The 22,743-nt window shown below is 46.0% G+C and overlaps 2 protein-coding genes across 6 annotated transcripts in view; both read left to right on the forward strand.

Moving 5' to 3' along the window:
- The window catches only part of LOC311140397 (protein MTSS 1-like), an 88,895-nt gene extending 85,782 nt beyond the window's left edge, over positions 1-3,113 (forward strand). For 4 of the 5 annotated variants that reach the window (XM_084175433.1, XM_084175435.1, XM_084175434.1 and 1 more), the window contains one exon: positions 1,042-3,113. In XM_084175433.1, the coding sequence (XP_084031559.1) occupies positions 1,042-1,679 (638 nt within the window). In that variant the 3' untranslated portion in view covers positions 1,680-3,113. The remainder of the gene's footprint in view (positions 1-1,041) is intronic. The other variant, XR_014614142.1, reaches the window with a different exon arrangement.
- A 4,048-nt stretch (positions 3,114-7,161) lies between these two features.
- The window catches only part of LOC311140401 (transmembrane protein 65-like), a 55,004-nt gene continuing 39,422 nt past the window's right edge, over positions 7,162-22,743 (forward strand). Inside the window, exons 1-2 of the mRNA XM_084175439.1 lie at positions 7,162-7,607; positions 7,866-8,171. Of these exons, the coding sequence (XP_084031565.1) occupies positions 7,901-8,171 (271 nt within the window). The 5' untranslated portion in view covers positions 7,162-7,607; positions 7,866-7,900. The remainder of the gene's footprint in view (positions 7,608-7,865; positions 8,172-22,743) is intronic.

A 22,743-nucleotide genomic window follows, 5' to 3' on the forward strand; every position in this document is an offset into this window, starting at 1 on the left:
CCCCTTTTTACCCTCCTTTGCTAAGTAATGTATTCACTAACTGTAAGTCGCTCTGGATAAGAGCGTCTGCTAAATGACTAAAATGTAAATGTAAATGTAATGTTATCTGCATTAGATACACATAGGCTGCTACAGTCTATGGTTTCTACTCTCCTTTGCCAAAAGAGAAATGCACACTACTTACAGTAGGTGGCAGCACCTCTTAAACCTTCACAGAAGAAGCCGGAAAGCCCAATGTCATCAACAGGAAGTTAGTAACCATCCTCCCTCGAACGTGGTAGTAGCTATAGAATCTGCAAGCTTGTGATGTTTTTGTTTTGTTTTTGATACTCCAAGATTCTCCATTAACGAAAAGTATGTGATACATTTCATTATAATTCTTGCTAAATATCACATCCATAAAATGACATTTTATCGTGACGCATCTTCCATAGAACGCATAGCCCCTTGTTGATTATCCCTTTATCCCATTATCCCATACAAAAATAAAATAATTGCCTTAATTTGTTTGGACCCCAGGAAGAGTAGCTGCTGTCTTGGCAGGAACTAATGGGGATCCATAATAAACCCCAGGAAGAGTAGCTGCTGCCTTGGCAGGAACTAATGGGGATCCTTAATAAACCCCAGGAAGAGTAGCTGCTGTCTTGGCAGGAACTAATGGGGATCCCTAATAAACCCCAGGAAGAGTAGCTGCTGTCTTGGCAGGAACTAATGGGGATCCTTAATAAACCCCAGGAAGAGTAGCTGCTGTCTTGGCAGGAACTAATGGGGATCCTTAATAAACCCCAGGAAGAGTAGCTGCTGTCTTGGCAGGAACTAATGGGGATCCCTAATAAAGCCCAGGAAGAGTAGCTGCTGTCTTGGCAGGAACTAACGGGGATCCATAATAAACCCCAGGAAGAGTAGCTGCTGTCTTGGCAGGAACTAATGGGGATCCATAATAAATCCAGGAAGAGTAAAATTTTTCTCTCTGTCTGTCTCTCTCTCTCTCTCTTTTTTTTTTCTTCTCTCTTTCTCTCTCCCCCTCTGTGTTTATTCCAGTGTCAGACTACGACTATTTCTCCATGGGAGGGGACCAGGAGGTTGACCAGCAGGAGTTTGACAAGTCCTCCACCATCCCCCGTAATAGTGACATCAGCCAGTCCTACCGTAGGATGTTCCAGTCCAAGAGACCAGCGTCGACCGCCGGCCTACCTTCCACGGCTGGCCCCGTCATCATGACCCCTGGGGTCGCCACCATCCGCCGCACGCCCTCCACTAAGCCCTCTGCCCGCCGCGGGATCACCGGCCCCATCCCCATCCGGACCCCCGTCATCCCAGTCAAGATCCCCACCGTGCCTGGCCTAGTGGGAGGAGGATTACCTGGGGGGCTGGGGCTTCCTGGAGGACCAGGAGTAGGGGCGGAGGAACCAGAGGAGGCCCAGAGCCCTGAGTCTCCAGCCCAGGGAGAAGAAGGGGAGCTGGGTGTACTTCCCCTGGCGTCCTGGAGTGGTCAAGCAACCACCAACCCTCCCCTGGCCCCTCACCAGCCTGGGTTCCAGTGTCAGGGCGAAGGGGGGTCCCTGGAGGATGGGGAGGTTATGGATGGTCAGGGGGGAAACATGCTGCTGGCTATCCAGAGAGGGGTCAAGCTGAAGAGGACCAATACCAACGATCGCTCAGCACCGCGCATCGCATAAGAGGAGAGCCACAGTGGCACCATGCAGCATCAGAGGAGGGTAGCCTGCCTAGCTGTATCTAGCTAGCCTACCACCTGCCCATTGAGAGGACAGACAGGACAGAACTCATGTCCACTGCGCTAAGGGGGGTCTCCTGTATAGTACTTACCGTCCACCTGCCTCACAGACAGACAGACAGACAGGACAGAACAGAACTCAACTCATGTCCATTCCAAGTGATGCTGTGTGTGGTGACAGACAGAGCTCTGAACGTCATCTCAGACGGTGCAGAAGGTGGTCTCCTTGGACAGACAGTGAAGCAGCACAGAATTTTTATTTTCAAGATGAAAAACTGACAATTATGTTATCTTTTAGTTCTGAATATGTAAATAATTATGCATGTTATTTTCTCTTTTTTGCTTCCTGGGCCCTGTTCTGTTCTCTAGTCCTCCCACCCCCATTCCTCCCCCCTTAGTTCTGTTGACTCTAGTCCTCCCACCCCCATTCCTCCCCCCTTAGTTCTGTTGACTCTAGTCCTCCCACCCCCATTCCTCTCCACCTCAGTTCTGTTGACTCTAGTCCTCCCACCTCCATTCCTCCCCCCTCAGTTCTGTTGACTCTAGTCCTCCCACCCCCATTCCTCCCCCCTCAGTTCTATTGATTCTAGTCCTCCCACCCCATTCCTCCCCTCCTCAGTTCTGTTGACTCTAGTCCTCACACCCCCATTCCTCCCCACCTCAGTTCTGTTGACTATAGTCCTCCCACCCCCATTCCTCCCCACCTCAGTTCTGTTGACTCTAGTCCTCCCACCCCCATTCCTCCCTCCTCAGTTCTGTTGACTCTAGTCCTCCCACCCCCTTCCTCCCCTCCTCAGTTATGTTGACTCTAGTCCTCCCACCCCCATTCCTCTCCACCTCAGTTATGTTGACTCTAGTCCTCCCACCCCCATTCCTCCCCTCCTCAGTTATGTTGACTCTAGTCCTCCCACCCCCATTCCTCCCCACCTCAGGTTCCAAGGTGCCAAATTATTTGAAGCTATTGAATGGACTGTTTTAGATTTATTGTGAAGATTGTTGCATCTTAGTGTGAGAACTATCAGGAACACTTGGTATGTGAACCAATTTCATGTTTCATTTTCATATTTTCAGATCTACAATACACAATAGCTCTTGTAATAGGGTTTATGTTATGCTCAGTATTTAAACTGTTTTTAATAGCATGTGTTTGCCAGTTAAGCAATAATCTCTTGGTAACAACTTACTTTTACATTATACTGTACATTTCCACAATTCAAATGTGTGCCATGATGGAGCTAATAAAACTGTCATTATCACCAATACAGACAATAATACAACATATGAGAAAGGGAAGGTTGACTTATTATGGGGCGGGTGAATGGTGTACAAGGTTGAGATGTTTTGATTAGAAGATAAATAAAGGTTGCATTTGATTATACCATGTTATTATTATTTTATTATTAGGTTTGTGATTATTTTTTAATGGATATTTCTGTTTTCCGTCCTTTACAATACTTATCAGAGACGCGTGATGAAGCCTCACCTCTGTAAAATGACACTGTTTATTCCACTGGCGAAGTGGCATAGCTATCACAATAGGCTCAAACTAAAGCATTTCATATCAAGTATCGATCCAGTATACTCCTTGTGATAATTAATTGTAATTCGATAACTTTTAAATCCCTGCTTGAATTAGATTTCAGTTGAAGCTTTGAGCTGTAGCAGCAGATGGAGGCCTAGGCTGCGTCCCAAATGGTATCCTGTTCCCTATATAGTGCACTAGAGAAATCAATGTGTAACAAAGTGTAAATACTGTCTTGATCAGACAGAACAGACCAGCAACACGTTTATGAATTTATTCTCTCTTCAGCTCTTTATTTCTCTATTTGTGTACTCAGAACAGATCTGGTTCTGTCGCTGTACTCAGAACAGATTTGGTTCTGTCGCTGTACTTGGAACAGATCTGGTTCTGTCACTGTACTCGGAACAGATCTGGTTCTGTCACTGCATGCGTGTGTTTTGATAATGTTTTGTACCTGTATATTAGGTTCATTATGAGTGCAGTTGTGATTTATGTGCTGTGATGTTCCAGAGGACTGTTAGTAGTTTCTCTGTTCCACTACTATACTGCCCTCACCTTCAGTACTTCTCTTCTCTATATCTACATCTATAGATGAAGCTCTATAGAATAGCAATTGCCCCATATGCAATTGAATATCTCCAGAGCACAGACAAACTATTCATGTTTACCGTATAGATCAGAAAATGCCAAGCTAGCAGGCCAGTTGAGTTGTAGTGTAATGGCCGCTACAGATTACTGGGACACAGATTACTGGGACACAGCCAACATTCTGTAAAGAGGCTGGGGGACTGGTGTTTATGTTGTCTTGAACCTCATGGGAACAAGCTGAACAGCAGGGTTGGGGTCAATGTCATTTCAATTCTGTCAATACAGGAAGTAAAGGAGTTGACCCTGACCAGCTGACCGGTCTTAGCTTTTTGAGGAGAAAGGGGTCATCATGTATGTGATACAAATGGGAAATAAATATATTTAAATCAGGTTTTGCTGCATTCAAATGAATGTTAATTTAAACCTTTAGTTCTTTAGAAAGAATTTCCTGATTTCCATAGCATATTGAATTTCCCTTATGCTGATACAAGATGGAACATTGTTCCTATGTTCGCAGAAAATCTATTGAACCAGAATTTCCAGTTGGTGTCTGTTGACTGTCATTGTTTTGCTTGTGTTTGGTTTCTACCCGTCTCTCCCTCATCTGAAGCCTGTCTTCAATGGTAGTGTCCCAAATGGCGCCCTATTCAATATAGTGCACTACTATGGGCCCTGGCCAAAAGTACGACATTATATTAGGAATACGGTGCCATTTGGGATGCAGCCAATGTCCCACTAGCTTCTAAAATGGTGAACTATTCTTCCTTCCCATCTAGCGGATGCTTTCTGCATACGATGCTATCATTCTGGGCCTGCATCCCAAATGACACCCTATTCCCTATATAGTGCACAAGAGCCCTGGTCAAAAGTAGTGCACTACATAGAATAGTATGCATTTTGGGACGTAAACATTATCCTGGTCATTCTGTCACCACATCATTTTGGGGATATTGTACGTTGTGTATAAACCTTTAGTTGTAATGGTGCTGTACTCTATTTCAATGGACAGCCATATTGTGTCTTTCTAGATATTTAAATTCAAAGCATATCTAGATATTTTTTAAAGTTGCCAAATTATGTGTAAAATGATGATTATTCTAATAGTTTAAGAAGATTTTTGTGTTTTGCGATATGGTAAAAAGCAGATGGTCACATTATTACTAAAACCTTGTTTTCTATTGATTTAGTAGCAGGTTTGGGGTCAATTCCATTTCGATTCCAGTCATTTCAGAAAGTAAACCCAATTCCAAATTGAAATGGAAGAGAATTGGTCTTGGAATTTCAGTTTACTTCCTGAATTGACCGGAATTGAAATGGAATTGACCCAAACCCTTTTAGTAGTTAGTTAGTACTGAGAGTTGACCTCTATGTTTTCCCTGTTATATTCAGCAGTTCTAGTGGCTATGATGAGATGTTTCTGGAACGTTTCTTCATTCTGTGTACCGTAATTAATGACTGCTTCAGCACATATTAAATGACAAATACTATTTGAATCTGTGTGACTGACTGTGTGATTCACTTACAATGAGTGTACAAAACATTAGGAACTCCTTCCTAATGTTGAGTAGCACCCCCATTTGCCCTCAGAACAGCCTCAATTCGTCGGGGCATGGACTCTACAAGGTGTCGAAAGCATTCCACAGGGATGCTGGCCCATGTTGACTCCAATGCTTCCCACAGTTGTGTCAAGTTTACGAGATGTTCTTTGGGTGGTGGACCGTTCTTGATACACACGGGAAACTGTTGAGCGTGAAAAACCCAGCAGCGTTGCAGTTCTTGACACAAACTGGTGCGCCTGACACTTACTACCTTTCCCTGTTCAAAGGCCTTTAATCTTTTGTCTTGCCCATTCATCCTCTGAATGGCACACACACAATCCATGTCTCAATTGTCTCAAGGCTTAAAAATCCTTCTTTAACCTGTCTCCTCCCCTTCATCTAGACTGATTGAAGTGGATTTAACAAGTGACATCAATAAGGGATCATAGCTTTCACCTGGTTTCACCTGGTCAGTCTGTCATGGAAGGAGCAGGTGTTCCTAAGTTTTTGTACACTCAGTGTATATCTGTCTTTCAGTGCAGGCTGCTGAGGGCAGGATGGCTCATAATAATAGCTGGAACGGAGCGAATGGAATGGCATCAAAAACCTGGAAACCCTGTGTTTGATGTGTTTGATACCATTCCACATATTCTGCTTCCAGCCATTACCACGGGCCCATCCTCCCCAATTAAGGTGCCACCAACCTCCTGTGCTGTCTTTCCTTCCCTCAACAGGCCCTTGTCTAGTGACATTGCTCTTAATATCCACTAGGGGTCACTATTGTCAAGGTTTTCATTCATGGTCGACAACACAAGTAGGACTGCAATAGTAGCAGCATTCCTCAACGAAATCATGAAACAATAAGCTAGATACATTGAATGAAGGATACTATTTACAGGGTGGACATGTGTGTCTGACAACAGCCTTTTGTCATCAGAATATAGGGGAAATATAGGAATACACACATAGCAGGCTCTTCTAGGCTCTGCATCAAGTTAGTGACGGCATCAGTCTCACAGAATTTCTCCTGTAAGCACAATGACTGCCACTCTACTAGTGACTGACTGCCACTGTAGTAGTGACTGACTGCCACTGTAGTAGTGACTGACTGCCACTGTACTAGTGACTGACTGCCACAGTAGTAGTGACTGACTGCCACAGTAGTAGTGACTGACTGCCACAGTAGTAGTGACTGACTGCCACAGTAGTAGTGACTGACTGCCACAGTAGTAGTAGTCTACTGTCTGATGTCGTAGTTCTGATTTAGTGGTTCTACTTGCTCTTTTCAATAGGAAATAGAAGAAATTGATTCAACTGGAAAAATTCCAAACCAAGGCCAAGAAAAGGATGTTTCCTTTTTAGGGCTGGCTCTGTATTTAGGGGGATTGTTATTAGGGACATACGAGCATATTCAGTTGTGACTGTGGCCGGCCTATAGAGATTGGATGAAGATATGGAGAGCTCTAGAAAGATGGCCGAGTTTCCGACTTGGAATTTTACCCAGTCAGAGCTCGTTTTTTTCGAGTTCCCAGTTGTCTTGAACGCACTGAAGATGGAGATTTCTGAGTTCCCAGTTCTTTTGAGACTATAGATTGCGTAGAGGCCACTGGATGGACTAAAATACGTTTCCCATAATGCGGCAGAAGAAATTTAGTATTTCTATAGGCCTAGTGCTCATCTGGGAAATGTAGTCATTAAGAATAGCACGTAAAATGTGCTGTAATGGCATTACATATGGAACGAAAAATACATTTCCCATGTTGTCATACATGTACTATGGGGGTGGATGCTCAAATGTCCTATACAGATGTCATAAGGATGTCTATGAATACCTGCCGCAAATAGGCCTACAGTAAGCTATTGGTCTACTTCGCACTCACTGTATGAGGTATACAACAACGTAAGGCAAATACCGTCAGAGCTACGTACAGTGAAGCTATTCCATTGGAAAATATTTTTCAGGCCGTAGACTAGAAGAGAGAGAGGCAGCTCATCCGACCGCAGACTGGGAAGTAGCCTAGGCGATGTTGTGGATATGAAGATGATGAGGAATGTTTATTTTTGACTCAGATTTTGCCACGAATGCTGTGTTTTGTGTCGGCGAATTGTTTTCAGGATCTATGAAATTGTAATCGAAGGACAAATGCTTCGGAGCTGCGTTTTACACCAGAAGGAGATCTGATTTTTGACTGGACAGGGCGGCAGAGCATCAGCTAATCGAGAGGTCGGTGTTGTCATAAGTTGCACTTTGACAGCCCGATCTGAGAATGGCGTTATCAGTGTAGGAATCGAATTTGCCTGGGTCTACTTTGTTATTTATTGCCTATGAATAGGTTTAGCCATTCTACAGTAGCCTACAGCTGTCCAAATAATTCATTGCATTCATAGGTGATACAGTCGAGGATGTTGTATCCTAAGTAGCCTAGCCTGCTGTATCTTGCTTTACGCTTCAGTAAACGTTCAAATTGTATTTCTATTCTAGGTTGTCGACGCCTCCACTTCCCTTTTACCTCCACCATGCTGCCCAGTTTGCAGAGAGTCCTGCGGCCCGCCCTCACTCTGAGGTCGGGGAACATGTTGGGAAGAGTCCGCGGGTCAAACCTAGCCCAGCTCCGCCAGCCTGTACCGATGCAGTGCTGCAACTTGGGCACACACCCTCACAAGGACCCGATGGAGCCCTTGAATTCGCTGCAAGGAGCCAAGGATTTTATTTATAGTCTTCACCCCACGGAACGCACAACACTGCTTAGAGAACTGCACCGGTTTGAGTCGATAGCAATAGCTCAAGGTACGAATAAGAATAGTAGACTACTGGAAAATGTGTGTCACGTTCCCCAGTTGCATGGAAGGTTCATCATAGGGCCACTCTGGTCCTTTACGGTTAGTCCCACCCTATACTAGGCTGCTCCAGAAACCAAAGAATGCCAAATAAATACAAAATACGTTTTGTTTTAAATGTGTAGGTGTCAAATAAACGTTTCTAGACCTATTACATTGTACTGTAGGCCCATTACAAAACACTTACTCTCATAAGGGTAAAACAATATGTTATTTCTCTATTGATATCAATAACATCTGCCTTCAAATTGTGAGATTTCTGTATCTGTAAAAGTAGGTGAGGATAGAATGCTTATGCCCTTGTTGTAAGCAGTATAGTAATGTGTGTTTGTGTGTGTGTGAGAGAGAGAAAGAGATAGAGTAGGGGTGTTAGAGCGACACATAGAGAGGAATAGAGAGAGAGAGGGGGGAGAGATGGAGAGAGACACAGTGAGAGGAATAGAGAGAGGGGGGGAGAGATGAGAGAGACAGAGAGAGGGGGAGAGATGGAGAGAGAGACACAGAGAGACGAATAGAGAGAGAGGGGGGGAGAGATAGAGAGAGACACAGTGAGAGGAATAGAGAGAGAGGGGGGAGAGATGGAGAGAGACACAGTGAGAGGAATAGAGAGAGGGGGGGGGAGAGATAGAGAGAGACACAGTGAGAGGAATAGAGAGAGAGGGGGGGAGAGATGGAGAGAGACACAGGGAGAGGAATAGAGAGGGGAGAGAGGGGGAGGATAGAGAGAGAATGTGCTAGAGAGCATTATGGTTGAAGATGATGTTTGTAATGATTCAGTGGTGTTGAGGCTGTTGAAGTACACTTCTCCTGCTCTCTCTGTTATCGATAGGGAGCAGATGTCTCCTGGGTCTCATAGGGCAGAGGAGTATTACCCTGGCCTTAATACTTTATAATGGGCATTGTGCACTGAAGTGCTGTATCTAGAATAACCTACTGAGAGACATTTGTCCACCTGGGTTTGGTGTTATGGTAAACATTTATATTCCTTTAGACATAGGATGTTCTCCTATCCATATTGCCATCACTCTCCTCTGTGTATATGGCTGTGTGTGACTGACTGGGTTCGAACCTGGGTCACCTAAGCACAGAAAGACTTTGGTTTGAACCCGGGTAACCTGAGCGCAGTAAGACTTTGCTGAGCTAAACACCGGCAAAACCTTAAGCATTACCTCGGGGAGATAACTGAAGCCTTCAGGTCTAAGTCAATGTTACGCTTCACTGAGTCACCTCCATTACATACAGTACTGTAGGTATTTAATGTTTCCTCTCCTCCAGTCCTCGCCCAGGGTCCTAGCCCAGGGTCCTAGCCCAGGGTCCTAGCCCAGGGTCCTAGCCCAGGGTCCTAGCCTAGGGTCCTAGCCCAGGGTCCTAGCCCAGGGTCCTAGCCCAGGGTCCTAGCCCAGGGTCCTAGCCCAGGGTCCTAGCCCAGGGTCCTAGCCCAGGGTCCTAGCCCAGGGTCCTAGCCCAGGGTCCTAGCCCAGGGTCCTAGCCCAGGGTCCTAGCCCAGGGTCCTAGCCCAGGGTCCTAGCCCAGGGTCCTAGCCCAGGGTCCTAGCCCAGGGTCCTAGCCCAGGGTCCTAGCCCAGGGTCCTAGCCCAGGGTCCTAGCCCAGGGTCCTAGCCCAGGGTCCTAGCCCAGGGTCCTAGCCCAGGGTCCTAGCCCAGGGTCCTAGCCCAGGGTCCTAGCCCAGGGTCCTAGCCCAGGGTCCTAGCCCAGGGTCCTAGCCCAGGGTCTTTGCATCCTTTTGATCTGAGGTCGTCCTCACTGTTCACTGCATAAGTAGTTGATGTCTATATCTGTGCTCTCTGAAACAGTAGAGCAGTACTGAATGTGATAACTATTATTTATAGTACTGGTGAAAGGACAACATGTATTGTCTCCGCTACATGATAGTGCAGGAACAGGAAGGAACGTGTGTAGCACTCACCACTAGCAGAGATTATACTGCCCCCTCTGCTCTCTGCATTTGGTGGATTGAGACAGACTGAATGGGTTTCTAGACGTTCATTTAGACATTCATTTATTTTATTGTTTGTCGGTTGATGTTATTATGGGTAATTTAGACAACAGCTACTATTTTATACATTTCCCTACTAAAGTGCAATAGAATTGATGATGCCTCTTATTTGGGGTGTCAAGAGGCTCTCAGTGTTATACATTACATCTGTTCAAAGCCATATAGAACAGGGTTAAATCACATATTACCTCAGCTAGTATTGGTCATTCTCATGATGTCATTATTGTCACAATATAAGAAGTCAACATTTTTGAAGCATATTTCTTAGACAATTGCTCTTTTGGATGGTAATTTCTGAGAACTCAGTGTGGAAAATTGACACGTTTTCATTTTCACGCTGTAAAACAGTATATCGGCAGATGTCCCCCCAAAAATCGGAATCGGACCCCAAAAAGCATATCGGTCGGGCTCTACAAAGGATCATTATTGAATCTCTATAACATTGAGAATCAGCCTCCTGAGTGGCGCAGCGATCTAAGGCACTGCATCGCAGTGCTTGAGGCATCACTACAGCCCCGGGTTCGATCCCAGGCTGTGTCACAGCCAGCCGTGACCGGGAGACCCATGAGGCGGCGCACAATTGGCCCAGCGTTGTCCGGGTTAGGGGAGGGTTTGGCCGGCTGGGATTTCCTTGTCCCATCGCGCTCTAGTAACTTCTTGTGGTGGGCTGGTCGCCAGCTGGACAGTGTTTCCTCCAACACATTGGTGCGGCTGGCTTCCGGGTTAAGCGAGCAGTGTGTCAAGAAGCAGTGCGGCTTGGCAGGGTCGTGTTTCGGAGGACGAATGGCTCTCGACCTTCGCCTCTCCTGAGTCCGTAGGGAGTTGCAGCGATGGGACAAGACTGTAACTACCAATTGGGGATTTTAAAAAAACATTGAGAATCAATTAATTGACAATGTCTGAATCAAGACCCAATTAAGAGATCTAAAACTTTAAGCCTAATTGCTCTAAAAGTCGCTTCCCTAAGTAGCATAATCATTTGGTGACCTGACACATAAAGCATTTCAATCTGCCTTGGGATGCTCAATAATCGTTCACAATGTAATTATTGGGCTGATGTTAAATGCCATATCGAATGCAGATCTACGGCGTACACTGCTCCATCTAGAGCTCAAACATCAGATAAGCTCAGGCTATGGTATCGAAGTACCTCTCGGATGATTCTCAGGAACAGCACTTAATTCCACAGGAGCAACAGGAGTAATGTTAAACACTGTCTATTGTCAAGATTCAAGGTTCTGTTTTTGGCCTTGAATGGGAGGTGAACAAGAGGTTACATGGGAAAAAGAGGTGGTAGTTATTTGGGCTATGACCTACTGGATTAACCTACAGCAACTGGCAGATATTTTTACATTTACATTTACATCATTTAGCAGACGCTCTTATCCAGAGCGACTTACAAATTGGTGCATTCAACTTATGATAGCAAGTGGGACAAGCACTATTTTTTTTTTTATGGGGGGGGGGGGGGGGGGGGGGGGGGGGGGAGGGGGGGGGGGGAGGGGGGGGTTGTAGAAGGATTACTTTATACTGTTCCAGGTATTCCTTAAAGATGTAGGGTTTCAAGTGTCTCCAGAAGGTGGTCAGTGACTCCGCTGTCCTGGTGTCGTGGGGGAGCTTGTTGCACCATTGGGGTGCCTCCGTAGAGGTAAACTGTATCCCAAATGGCACCCTGTTCCCTATATAGTGCACTACTTTTGACCAGGGCCCATAGGGTGCCATTTGGGTTGCAGCTACAGGCCTATGACCAGAGGAACACAGATGAAGACTAGAGGGGATAAAGAAGGAAGAGGCTCTTCAATCTTTCAGCCTCCGTTTGGTTTAATTACCATCTGTTGCCATGGTGCTGGGGGAGTTCATGCTCTGAAAATAGAGTTCAAGGCTGCGTACCAATTGGCACCCTATTCCCTGTATTTTGAGCTACTTTTGACAAGAGCCCTATGTAGGGAATCAAGGGCAGGGCAGCCATTAGGGGGGGCTCTAATGATCCCCAAGGGGAGTCAGTTTCCTGCAGTCTTGATCCTCAACAGGAGTCAGTTTCCTGCAGTCTTGATCCCCAAGGGGAGTCAGTTTCCTGCAGTCTTGATCCCCAAGGGGAGTCAGTTTCGTGCAGTCTTGATCCCCAAGGGGAGTCAGTTTCCTGCAGTCTTGATCCCCAAGGGGAGTCAGTTTCCTGCAGTCTTGATCCCCAAGGGGAGTCAGTTTCCTGCAGTTTTGATCCCCTAGGGGAGTCAGTTTCCTGCAGTCTTGATCCTCAACGGCAGTCAGTTTCCTGCAGTCTTGATCCCCAAGGGGAGTCAGTTTCCTGCAGTCTTGATCCCCTAGTGGTGTCAGTTTCCTGCAGTCTTGATCCCCAAGGGGAGTCAGTTTCCTGCAGTCTTGATCCTCAACGGCAGTCAGTTTCCTGCAGTCTTGATCCCCTAGTGGAGTCAGTTTCCTGTAGTCTTGATCCCCTAGGGGAGTCAGTTTCCTGCAGTCTTGATCCATTAGTGGAGTCAGTTTCCTGCAGTCTTGATCCCCTAGGGGAGTCAGTTTCCTGCAGTCTTGATCCCCTAGGGGAGTCAGTTTCCTGCAGTCTTGATCCCCTAGGGGAGTCAGTTTCCTGCAGTCTTGATCCCCTAGGGGAGTCAGTTTCCTGCAGTCTTGATCCCCTAGGGGAGTCAGTTTCCTGCAGTCTTGATCCCCTAGGGGAGTCAGTTTCCTGCAGTCTTGATCCCCTAGGGGAGTCAGTTTCCTGCAGTCTTGATCCCCTAGGGGAGTCAGTTTCCTGTAGTCTTGATCCCCTAGGGGAGTCAGTTTCCTGCAGTCTTGATCCCCTAGGGGAGTCAGTTGACTGTGACAGTGTCACCTTCACGGTATAGGCTATAGTCCTCTGGGTCTCTGGGGCTTGTGTTACACGTGCAGGGAGGGACGCAGGCAGACAGACAGGCGGTTAGGCAGACAGACAGGCGGTTAGGCAGACAGACAGGCAGTTAGACAGAGAGGAAGACAGGGAGGGAGGGAGGCAGAGAGGCGGTTGGACAGAGAGGCAGGGAGACAGGCAGGGAGGGAGGGAGGGAGGTTGGGAACACAGCACATGGTGGAGGCACTCATAGGAGGACGCTGTCTTCTAATCACCATGGTGCCTTGTGGGGGATAGGGAAGCGGCTCTTCTTTACGACCTAGCTTTGCCTATCTACACACACCCTGCCTATCTATCTATCCTGCGGCTCTAACAGGCCTCGAGGTTCCTAATGAACACAGGCACTCTGCCACCAGTCCTTTCAAGGAGCTGCAGTAGTAAGCCTAGTAACCCACTGTAGGCCTATTGTAAATCAAATCAAATCAATACAACAGGTGTAGACCTTACAGTGAAATGCTTACTTACAATGCCGTTTTAAGAAAGAATACCCCCAAGAAATGACAAAAAAATACAATATAAAATAATACGAAGTAAAAGTAACAAATAATTAAAGAGCAGCAGTAAAAATAACAATAGCGAGGCTATATACAGGGGGTACCGGTACCGAATCAATGTGCAGGGGCACCGGTTAGTCGAGGTAATTGAGGTAATATGTACATGTAGGTAGAGTTTTTAAAGTGACTATGCATAGATAATAAACAGAGAGTAGCAGCAGCGGGGGGGGCAATGTAAATAGTCCGGGTAGCTATTTGATTAGATGTTCAGGAGTCTTATGGCTTGGGGGTAGAAGCTGTTTAGAAGCCTTTTGGACCTAGACTTGGCGCTCCGGTACCGCTTGCCGTGTGGTAGCACCGCTTGCCGTGCGGTAGCAGAGAGAATAGTCTATGACTAGGGTGGCTGGAGGCTTTGACAATTTTTAGGACCTTCCTCTGACACCGCCTGGTATAGAGGTCCTGGATGGCAGGAAGCTTGGCCCCAGTGATGTACTGGGCCGTACGCACTACCCTCTGTAGTGCTTTGCGGTCGGAGGCCGAGCAGTTGCCATACCAGACAGGGATGCAACCAGTCAGGATGCTCTCGATGGTGCAGCTGTAGAACCTTTTGAGGATCTGAGGACCCATGCCAAATCTTTTCAGTCTCCTTAGGGGGAATAGGTTTTGTCGTGCCCTCTTCACGACTGTCTTGGTGTGCTTGGACCATGTTAGTTTGTTGGTGATGTGGACACCAAGGAACTTGAAGCTCTCAACCTGCTCCACTACAGCCCCGTCGATGAGAATGGGGGCGTGCTCGGTCCTCTTATTTTTCCTGTAGTCCACAATCATCTCCTTTGTCTTGATCACGTTGAGGGAGAGGTTGTTGTCCTGGCACCACACGGCCAGGTCTTTGACCTCCTCCCTATAGGCTGTCTCGTCATTGTCGGTGATCAAGCCTACCACTGTTGTGTCATCGGCAAACTTAATGATGGTGTTGGAGTCGTGCCTGGCCATGCAGTCATGGGTGAACAGGGAGTACAGGAGGGGACTGAGCACGCTCCCCTGAGGGCCCCCCGTGTTGAGGATCAGTGTGGCAGATGTGTTGTTACCTACCCTTACCACCTGGGGGCGGCCCGTCAGGAAGTCCAGGATCCAGTTGCAGAGGGAGGTGTTTAGTCCCAGGGTCCTTAGCTTAGTGATGAGCTTTGAGGGCACTATGGTGTTGAACGCTGAGCTGTAGTCAATGAATAGCATTCTCACGTAGGTGTTCCTTTTGTCCAGGTGGGAAAGGGCAGAGTGGAGCACAATTGAGATTGCATCATCTTTGGATCTGTTGGGGCGGTACGCAAATTGGAGTGGGTCTAGGGTTACAGATGTGAGTGCTATGGGTCAGTAGTCATTTAGGCAGGTTACCTTAGTGTTCTTGGGCACAGGGACTATGGTGGTCTGCTTGAAACATGTTGGTATTACAGACTCAGTCAGGGAGAGGTTGAAAATGTTAGTGAAGACACTTGCCAGTTGGTCAGCGCATGCTCAGAGTACACGTCCTGGTAATCCGTCTGTGAATGTACATCAGCTACGGAGAGCGTGATCACACAGTCGTCCGGAACAGCTGATGCTCTCATGCATGTTTCAGTTTTACTTGCCTCGAAGCGAGCATAGAAGTAATTTAGCTCGTCTGGTAGGCTCGTGTCACTGGGCAGCTCGCGGCTGTGATTCCCTTTGTAGTCTGTAATAGTTTGCAAGCCCTGCCACATCCGACGAGCGTCGGAGCCGGTGTACCGTTACCCACAGTGGGTTTTATGCTGGTTTGTCTGGTGTAGCTTTAAAGCCACAGCAGGGTTATGACATCTTGAATTCTACTGCTCCTGTGTCTGACTTATACTCAGATGTCAGTTTGTTGAGATTTACTACTGTAGGTCTGTGAGCCTTAGTACCTAGTCGCCACGGCAACACTTTGTGTGCTCAGTCTCACAAATGTCAAGGTTGTTGATCATGTAAAGGTTTCATTATAAAACCTGCAGAGATATACAACCAGTTAACCTGATTTGTGTAAGAATAACAAAGTGGTCATGCATCCGTTGTTGAGGGCATCTTGATCAGCAAGGTAAAACATTTATATGTAAGGGCCAATAACAGACAGCCTTTTCACTCTTCCTAAATAGGCTAACTATTGAACTTCAGAAATAATTTCAAGTCACGCACAACTCTAGACACAAATTGAAATGTTGTGTTGATGTTCATTTATCTGGTGACAACCTGAGGACAGCCATTACATGCTCAGGGTTACCAGATGGGGCTGCAAGATAGACAAATATAATAATTGTTCCCTAGTCTGGACTGGAGCCATAGACGAAGTGACAAAGTCATGACAATGTAACATATCTCTCTCTCTCTGACGCAACACCACAGATGAGGGAAATATTCAATGCATTATTTACTTATTAGAAATTGCCTCCATTCAGTCAAAGCTCATGTCAACAGGTCCCTCACCGGAGAGATTTGTTCTTGCTGAAGAGAATAGACTTCCTGTAAAGATGACACACTGTGCTAAAGGTATTAGACAACCTGAAGAAAACAGTATGTATCATATTAGCATTTGCATTTTATTACCGTCCTCTGTGTTTAATTGTATTTCCTTTTCTCATCACTCTCTTTCCTCTCCTCCGCTGTTCCTCTCTTTCCTTCCTCCAAGAACTTGATGAGCCACCAGAGCACCACCTCTCTTTCCTCTCCTCCGCTGTTCCTCTCTTTCCTTCTCTCTTCCGTTTCTCCTTTCATCTTGCCCCAGCCTCTGAGAAGTCTTGCTCCAGCAGTGGTTAGTGGGCCTTGACAAACACAACCCATCTGCATTGTCTCTCCTCTATTTATTTGATGAAGTCTTGCTCCAACAGAGCTGTGTCTGTGATGTTAGTGGGCCTTGGACGCCTCAGGAGGTAGAGAGAGGAGGTAGTGTCCTCAGAGGAGGTAGTGTCCTCAGAGGAGGTAGTGTCCTCAGAGGAGGTAGTGTGGAGGTAGAGAGAGGAGGGAGTGTCCTCAGAGGAGGTAGTGTGGAGGTAGAGAGAGGAGGGAGTGTCCTCAGAGAAGGTAGTGAGGAGGTAGTGTCCTCAGAGGAGGTAGTGTGGAGGTAGAGAGAGGAGGTAGTGTCCTCAGAGGAGGTAGTGTGGAGGTAGAGAGAGGAGGTAGTGTCCTCAGAGGAGGTAGTGTGGAGGTAGAGAGAGGAGGTAGTGTCCTCAGAGAAGGTAGTGTGGAGGTAGAGAGAGGAGGGAGTGTCCTCAGAGGAGGTAGTGTGGAGGTAGAGAGAGGAGGTAGTGTCCTCAGAGGAGGTAGTGTGGAGGTAGAGAGAGGAGGTAGTGTCCTCAGAGGAGGTAGTGTGGAGGTAGAGAGAGGAGGTAGTGTCCTCAGAGGAGGTAGTGTGGAGGTAGAGAGAGGAGGTAGTTTCCTCAGAGGAGGTAGTGTGGAGGTAGAGAGAGGGGGTAGTGTGGAGGTAGAGAGAGGAGAAGTGTGGAGGCAGAGAGAGGAGGTAGTGTCCTCAGAGGAGGTCGTGTGGAGGTAGAGAGAGGAGGTTGTGTGGAGGTAGAGAGAGGAGGTAGTGTGGAGGTAGAGAGAGGAGGTAGAGAGAGGCAGTAGTGTGGAGGTAGAGAGAGGAGGTAGTGTCCTCAGAGGAGGTAGTGTGGAGGTAGAGAGAGGAGGTAGTGTCCTCAGAGGAGGTAGTGTGGAGGTAGAGAGAGGAGGGAGTGTCCTCAGAGGAGGTAGTGTGGAGGTAGAGAGAGGAGGGAGTGTCCTCAGAGGAGGTAGTGTGGAGGTAGAGAGAGGAGGGAGTGTCCTCAGAGGAGGTAGTGTGGAGGTAGAGAGAGGAGGGAGTGTCCTCAGAGGAGGTAGTGTGGAGGTAGAGAGAGGAGGGAGTGTCCTCAGAGGAGGTAGTGTGGAGGTAGAGAGAGGAGGGAGTGTCCTCAGAGGAGCTAGTGTGTTAGCTAGTGTCCTCAAGGCCCTTACACAGCAGATGTGCCCAGTATGGATGACAAGGCAGAGTCTCTCTCTCTCTCTAATGACTGCCTGTGCTCTCTAGTTCTCTCTTCTCCTATTGGAGTACTGCCTGCTGGCGTGAGAATGACGGCTGATCTCTGTCTCCTCTCTTCCTGAGAGGCATTATTCTAGCTAGCTGCTGGTAATTAGGGGAATATCTCAGGGATTGTTTTAGATCTTTTTATTTTGTTGTCAAGTTTTGTTTTGGTTCCCTCAATCACTAATTGGTGTTAGGGGAATGGACTGTCTCACTATGCAGCACAGTACCTACTATTAGTTTACCTCTTCAGTAGACTATCTATTCTAGAAGTAGACTTCTCCTAGCGTTTTCTTACTTCCTTTATCTTCTTCTTGGTGGTAGAGAAAAGGGCCAAAGGCAATTTCCACTCAAGCGTGAAGACAAGTGTGTGTCCCAAATAGTGCACTACTTTTGACGGGAGCCCACCACCAAAAATAGTGCACTATAGGGAATAGGGTGTCATTTGAGATGCAGACAGTTCCAGTGTACACACTAGCTCATCACTACCTTGAAGGCAATGTAGGCTATTGGTATGCATTCTATATGGTATGCTAGTATGTGAAAATAATTGCGGGTATTGAGGGTATGCTGCTGTGGAAATACACAGTGCAGTGAATTTGGAGTGTCATGCTGTTTCACTATCGTTCACAAGCTGTGCAGGAGACTTATTTTACTTCAGGAATGTAACTTATCATTCATACAGTATATCCAACCAGGAAGTATGTATGGTGAATGCTAAACTAAAATAAACAAGTCATGTTTACAGTGTTAAACCAAAATAAACTAGTCATGTTTAGTGTTAAACCAAAATAAACAAGTCATGTTTAGTGTTAAACCAAAATAAACAAGTCATGTTTAGTGTTAAACCAAAATAAACAAGTCATGTTTAGTGTTAAACTAAAATAAACTAGTCATGTTTAGTGTTAAACCAAAATAAACAAGTCATGTTTAGTGTTAAACTAAAATATAACAAGTCATGTTTACAGTGTTAAACCAAAATGAACTAGTCATGTTTAGTGTTAAACCAAAATAAACAAGTCATGTTTAGTGTTAAACCAAAATAAACAAGTCATGTTTAGTGTTAAACCAAAATAAACAAGTCATGTTTAGTGTTAAACTAAAATAAACTAGTCATGTTTAGTGTTAAACCAAAATAAACAAGTCATGTTTAGTGTTAAACCAAAATAAACAAGTAATGTTTAGTGTTAAACTAAAATAAACATGTCATGTTTAGTGTTAAACCTAAATAAACAAGTCATGTTTAGTGTTAAACTAAAATAAACAAGTCATGTTTAGTGTTAAACCTAAATAAACAAGTCATGTTTAGTGTTAAACTAAAATAAACAAGTCATGTTTAGTGTTAAACTAAAATAAACATGTCATGTTTAGTGTTAAACCTACTTTCTCGTGGTACAATATGTTCCTTTTCACTTAGCTATACCAGAAAGCTGGTTACAGAGTGTTGATAAGCCAGAAGGAGTAAAACATATGTGTGGTATAAAGGGATATGGAAATGCACCAGGGCCAATTATCCATATCCACCATCATGTTCTTCTCCTCAAAGACATCTTTAAGTAGCTGGTGATCAGATGAATGCATTTACAACAGCATGTCATTTGGACAAGACGCTGCCACTTCCTGGTTGCTGCGGCCTAAAAACTGGAGTGCTATTTTCATTCTAATGAGTGTCTTTACCCTTTTAATCAATACTCCCTCATAGTGTTTACTTACATTTAGTGTCATAAATCATGTCAAAAATAGGATATAGTAAATGTGTCAGAGGTTGATGTATGTATGTGGCCAGCTTTCTCCCTGCACCTCCAATACACTATTGATTTGTCTAACCCCTGTCTCTGTCCTTTAATGTTGTTGACTACTCTAAGTGCATATAATGCATGTCCTATTCAGTGTGGTTGCAATGTTGGTCTACACAGTTATGCTTATATTAAGCAGGTATGGTCATACTCTATATTAAAGGTGCTACAGGATTTGTTTAAATATTTGCATAGTAATTTCAGAAAATATCCATTAATAATCTGCAGTAATAGTGGAATGATAGTGTTTCATAGTATTGTGATTGGCTGTGATATTCGCTTACTGATTTCTCCCACCAGGCTGGCTTCTGTTGACTTTGTGACTGTGTTATCTAGTGGAAACCGGGGTAAGCAGCCAATGTAGAAATCTTTGTTTATGAGAAAACAACACCTGAGTAGTGTAGGGAATCATTGTACCATCTAAATCACTGGGAAATATATGTTCAATAACAAACAGCGGTTTAAAACTGGTGGATGAAACCAAAAGTAAAAAACTGAAGCCCGAGTCTCTACCATGTTACCAAAGGCAGTACAGTATGAAGATAGGCTGAAACTGCTTCTCCAATAGAAATCCCCGATCACGCTTGTAGGCTAAGGTCATGCACAGAAACACGTCATCGGGTCTAACGGTCGTCTAGCGCTGAACTGTGCATGTGCATGCCGTCAAATCAAAGGCACTCCTTTGATATAAATTAGTTTAAAGAGGAAAATTCAAATGTCTCAGGAGGTTGTAGTAATAACATGTTCAACTACTTAAGACATTGGCTCGAATCTCGGTCGTGCCTTTAGATTTCGATAAAATTAACAACTAAGGAAGATTTTTTCACTTCTGTCATTGACTTCTTAAACCCCTAACCCCGGCCTGGTCTGCTTGATCTGACGTTACGGTGAAATGAGATGCGGGGGGGAATGCTATAAATTCCAAAAGTAATGGGCGGAGTTAGAAAGTTGGCGGTCAGAAGTATTACAATGTAACTTTACTTTTAATCCATCTGTCTGCATATTTCAAGACATGTCATATTAGGGTGCAGTTAGATACCCTATGGGCACCCGTGCGTCAATCTAAGGAACAAAATAAAAACATCCCTATCCAAATCCATCAATTTAAGCTAGAGGCTTTTTTGCATGGGCTTCGTGTCGATCCGTTTGGCCTACATACTGAATATGCCCTATCCACCGAACACAATGGTGTTCTCCGTTTTGATCTACGACTCCCACAAGTGTCACGGGACTCATCTGAATGTAACCCGGTACCGTTTTAATTACTCCAGTAAGCTAAATCAGTGTCACACAGAGTGTTTCTTGGTAGTCTTAAACAAATCTACTTTGAAACAGAAGTATACACATCACACACATGGTTATGGGCTTAAAAAAAAGAAGACACCTGTACCATGTCAGATATAGAGTTGATTATTTTGTGACTCTGTTTTTCCATTTATGAATGTGTTATTCAATGCGTTTCTATGGGCTATACATTTACATTTACATCATTTAGCAGACGCTCTTATCCAGAGCGACTTACAAATTGGTGCATTCAACTTATGATAGCCAGTGGGACAATCACTTTTATTTTTTCTTATGGTGGGGTGGGGGGTAGAAGGATTACTTTATACTATTCCAGGTATTCCTTAAAGAGGTAGGGTTTCAAGTGTCTCCGGAAGGTGGTCAGTGACTCCGCTGTCCTGACGTCGTGGGGGAGCTTGTTCCACCATTGGGGTGCCAGAGCAGCAAATAGCTTTGACTGGGCTGAGCGGGAACTGTGCTTCTGTATAGGTAGGGGAGCTAGCAGGCCAGAGGTGGATGAACGTAGTGCCCTCGTTTGGGTGTAGGGTCTGATCAGAGCCTGAAGGTAAGGAGGTGCCGTTCCCCTCACAGCTCCGTAGGCAAGCACCATGGTCTTGTAGTAGATGCGAGCCTCAACTGGAAGCCAGTGGAGTGTGCGGAGGAGCGGGGTGATATGAGAGAACTTGGGAAGATCGAACACCAGACTGGCTGCGGCGTTCTGGATAAATTGTAGGGGTTTAATGGCACAGGCAGGGAGCCCAGCCAACAGCGAGTTGCAGTAATCCAGACGGGAGATGATAAGTGCCTGGATTAGGACCTGTGCCGCTTTCTGTGTAAGGTAGGGTCGTACTCTGCGAATGTTGTAGAGCATGAACCTGCAGGATCGGGTCACCGCTTTGATGTTAGCGGAGAACGACAGGGTGTTGTCCAGGGTCACACCAAGGTTCTTTGCACTCTGGGAGGAGGACACAATGGAGTTGTCAACCGTGATGGCGAGATCATGGAGCGGGCAGTCCTTCCCCGAGGAAGAGCAGCTCCGTCTTGCCGAGGTTCAGTTTGAGGTGGTGATCCGACATCCACACTGATATGTCTGCCAGACATGCAGAGATGCGATTCGCCACCTGGTTATCAGAAGGGGGAAAGGAGAAAATTAATTGTGTGTCGTCTGCATAGCAATGATAGGAGAGACCATGTGAGGATATGACAGAGCCAAGTGACTTGATGTATAGAGAGAATAGGAGAGGGCCTAGAACTGAGCCCTGGGGGACACCAGTGGTGAGAGCACGTGGTGCGGAGACAGATTCTCGCCACGCCACCTGGTAGGAGCGACCTGTCAGGTAGGACACAATCCAAGAGTGAGCAGCGCCGGAGATGCCCAACTCGGAGAGGGTGGAGAGGAGGATCTGATGGTTCACAGTATCAAAGGCAGCGGATAGGTCTAGAAGGATAAGAGCAGAGGAGAGAGAGTTAGTTTTAGCAGTGCGGAGAGCCTCCGTGACACAGAGAAGAGCAGTCTCAGTTGAATGACCAGTCTTGAAACCTGACTGGTTTGGATCAAGAAGGTCATTCTGAGAGAGATAGCAGGAGAGTTGGCTAGAGACGGCACGCTCAAGAGTTTTGGAGAGAAAAGAAAGAAGGGATACTGGTCTGTAGTTGTTGACATCGGAGGGATCGAGTGTAGGTTTTTTGAGGAGGGGTGCAACTCTCGCTCTCTTGAAGATGGAAGGGACTTGGCCAGCGGTTAAGGATGAGTTGATGAGCGAGGTGAGGTAAGAGAGAAGGTCTCCGGAAATGGTCTGGAGAAGAGAGGAGGGGATAGGGTCAAGTGGGCAGGTTGTTGTCGCAAGATTTCATCTGGAGAGAGAGGGGAGAAAGAAGTCAAAGCATAGGGTAGGGCAGTGTGAGCAGGACCAGCGGTGTCATTTGACTTAATAAATGAGGATCGGATGTCGTCAACCTTCTTTTCAAAATGGTTGACGAAGTCATCC

The sequence above is a fragment of the Coregonus lavaretus genome, assembly GCF_964263955.1.
Source record: "Coregonus lavaretus genome assembly, chromosome: 13".
Lineage (NCBI taxonomy): Eukaryota > Metazoa > Chordata > Actinopteri > Salmoniformes > Salmonidae > Coregonus > Coregonus lavaretus.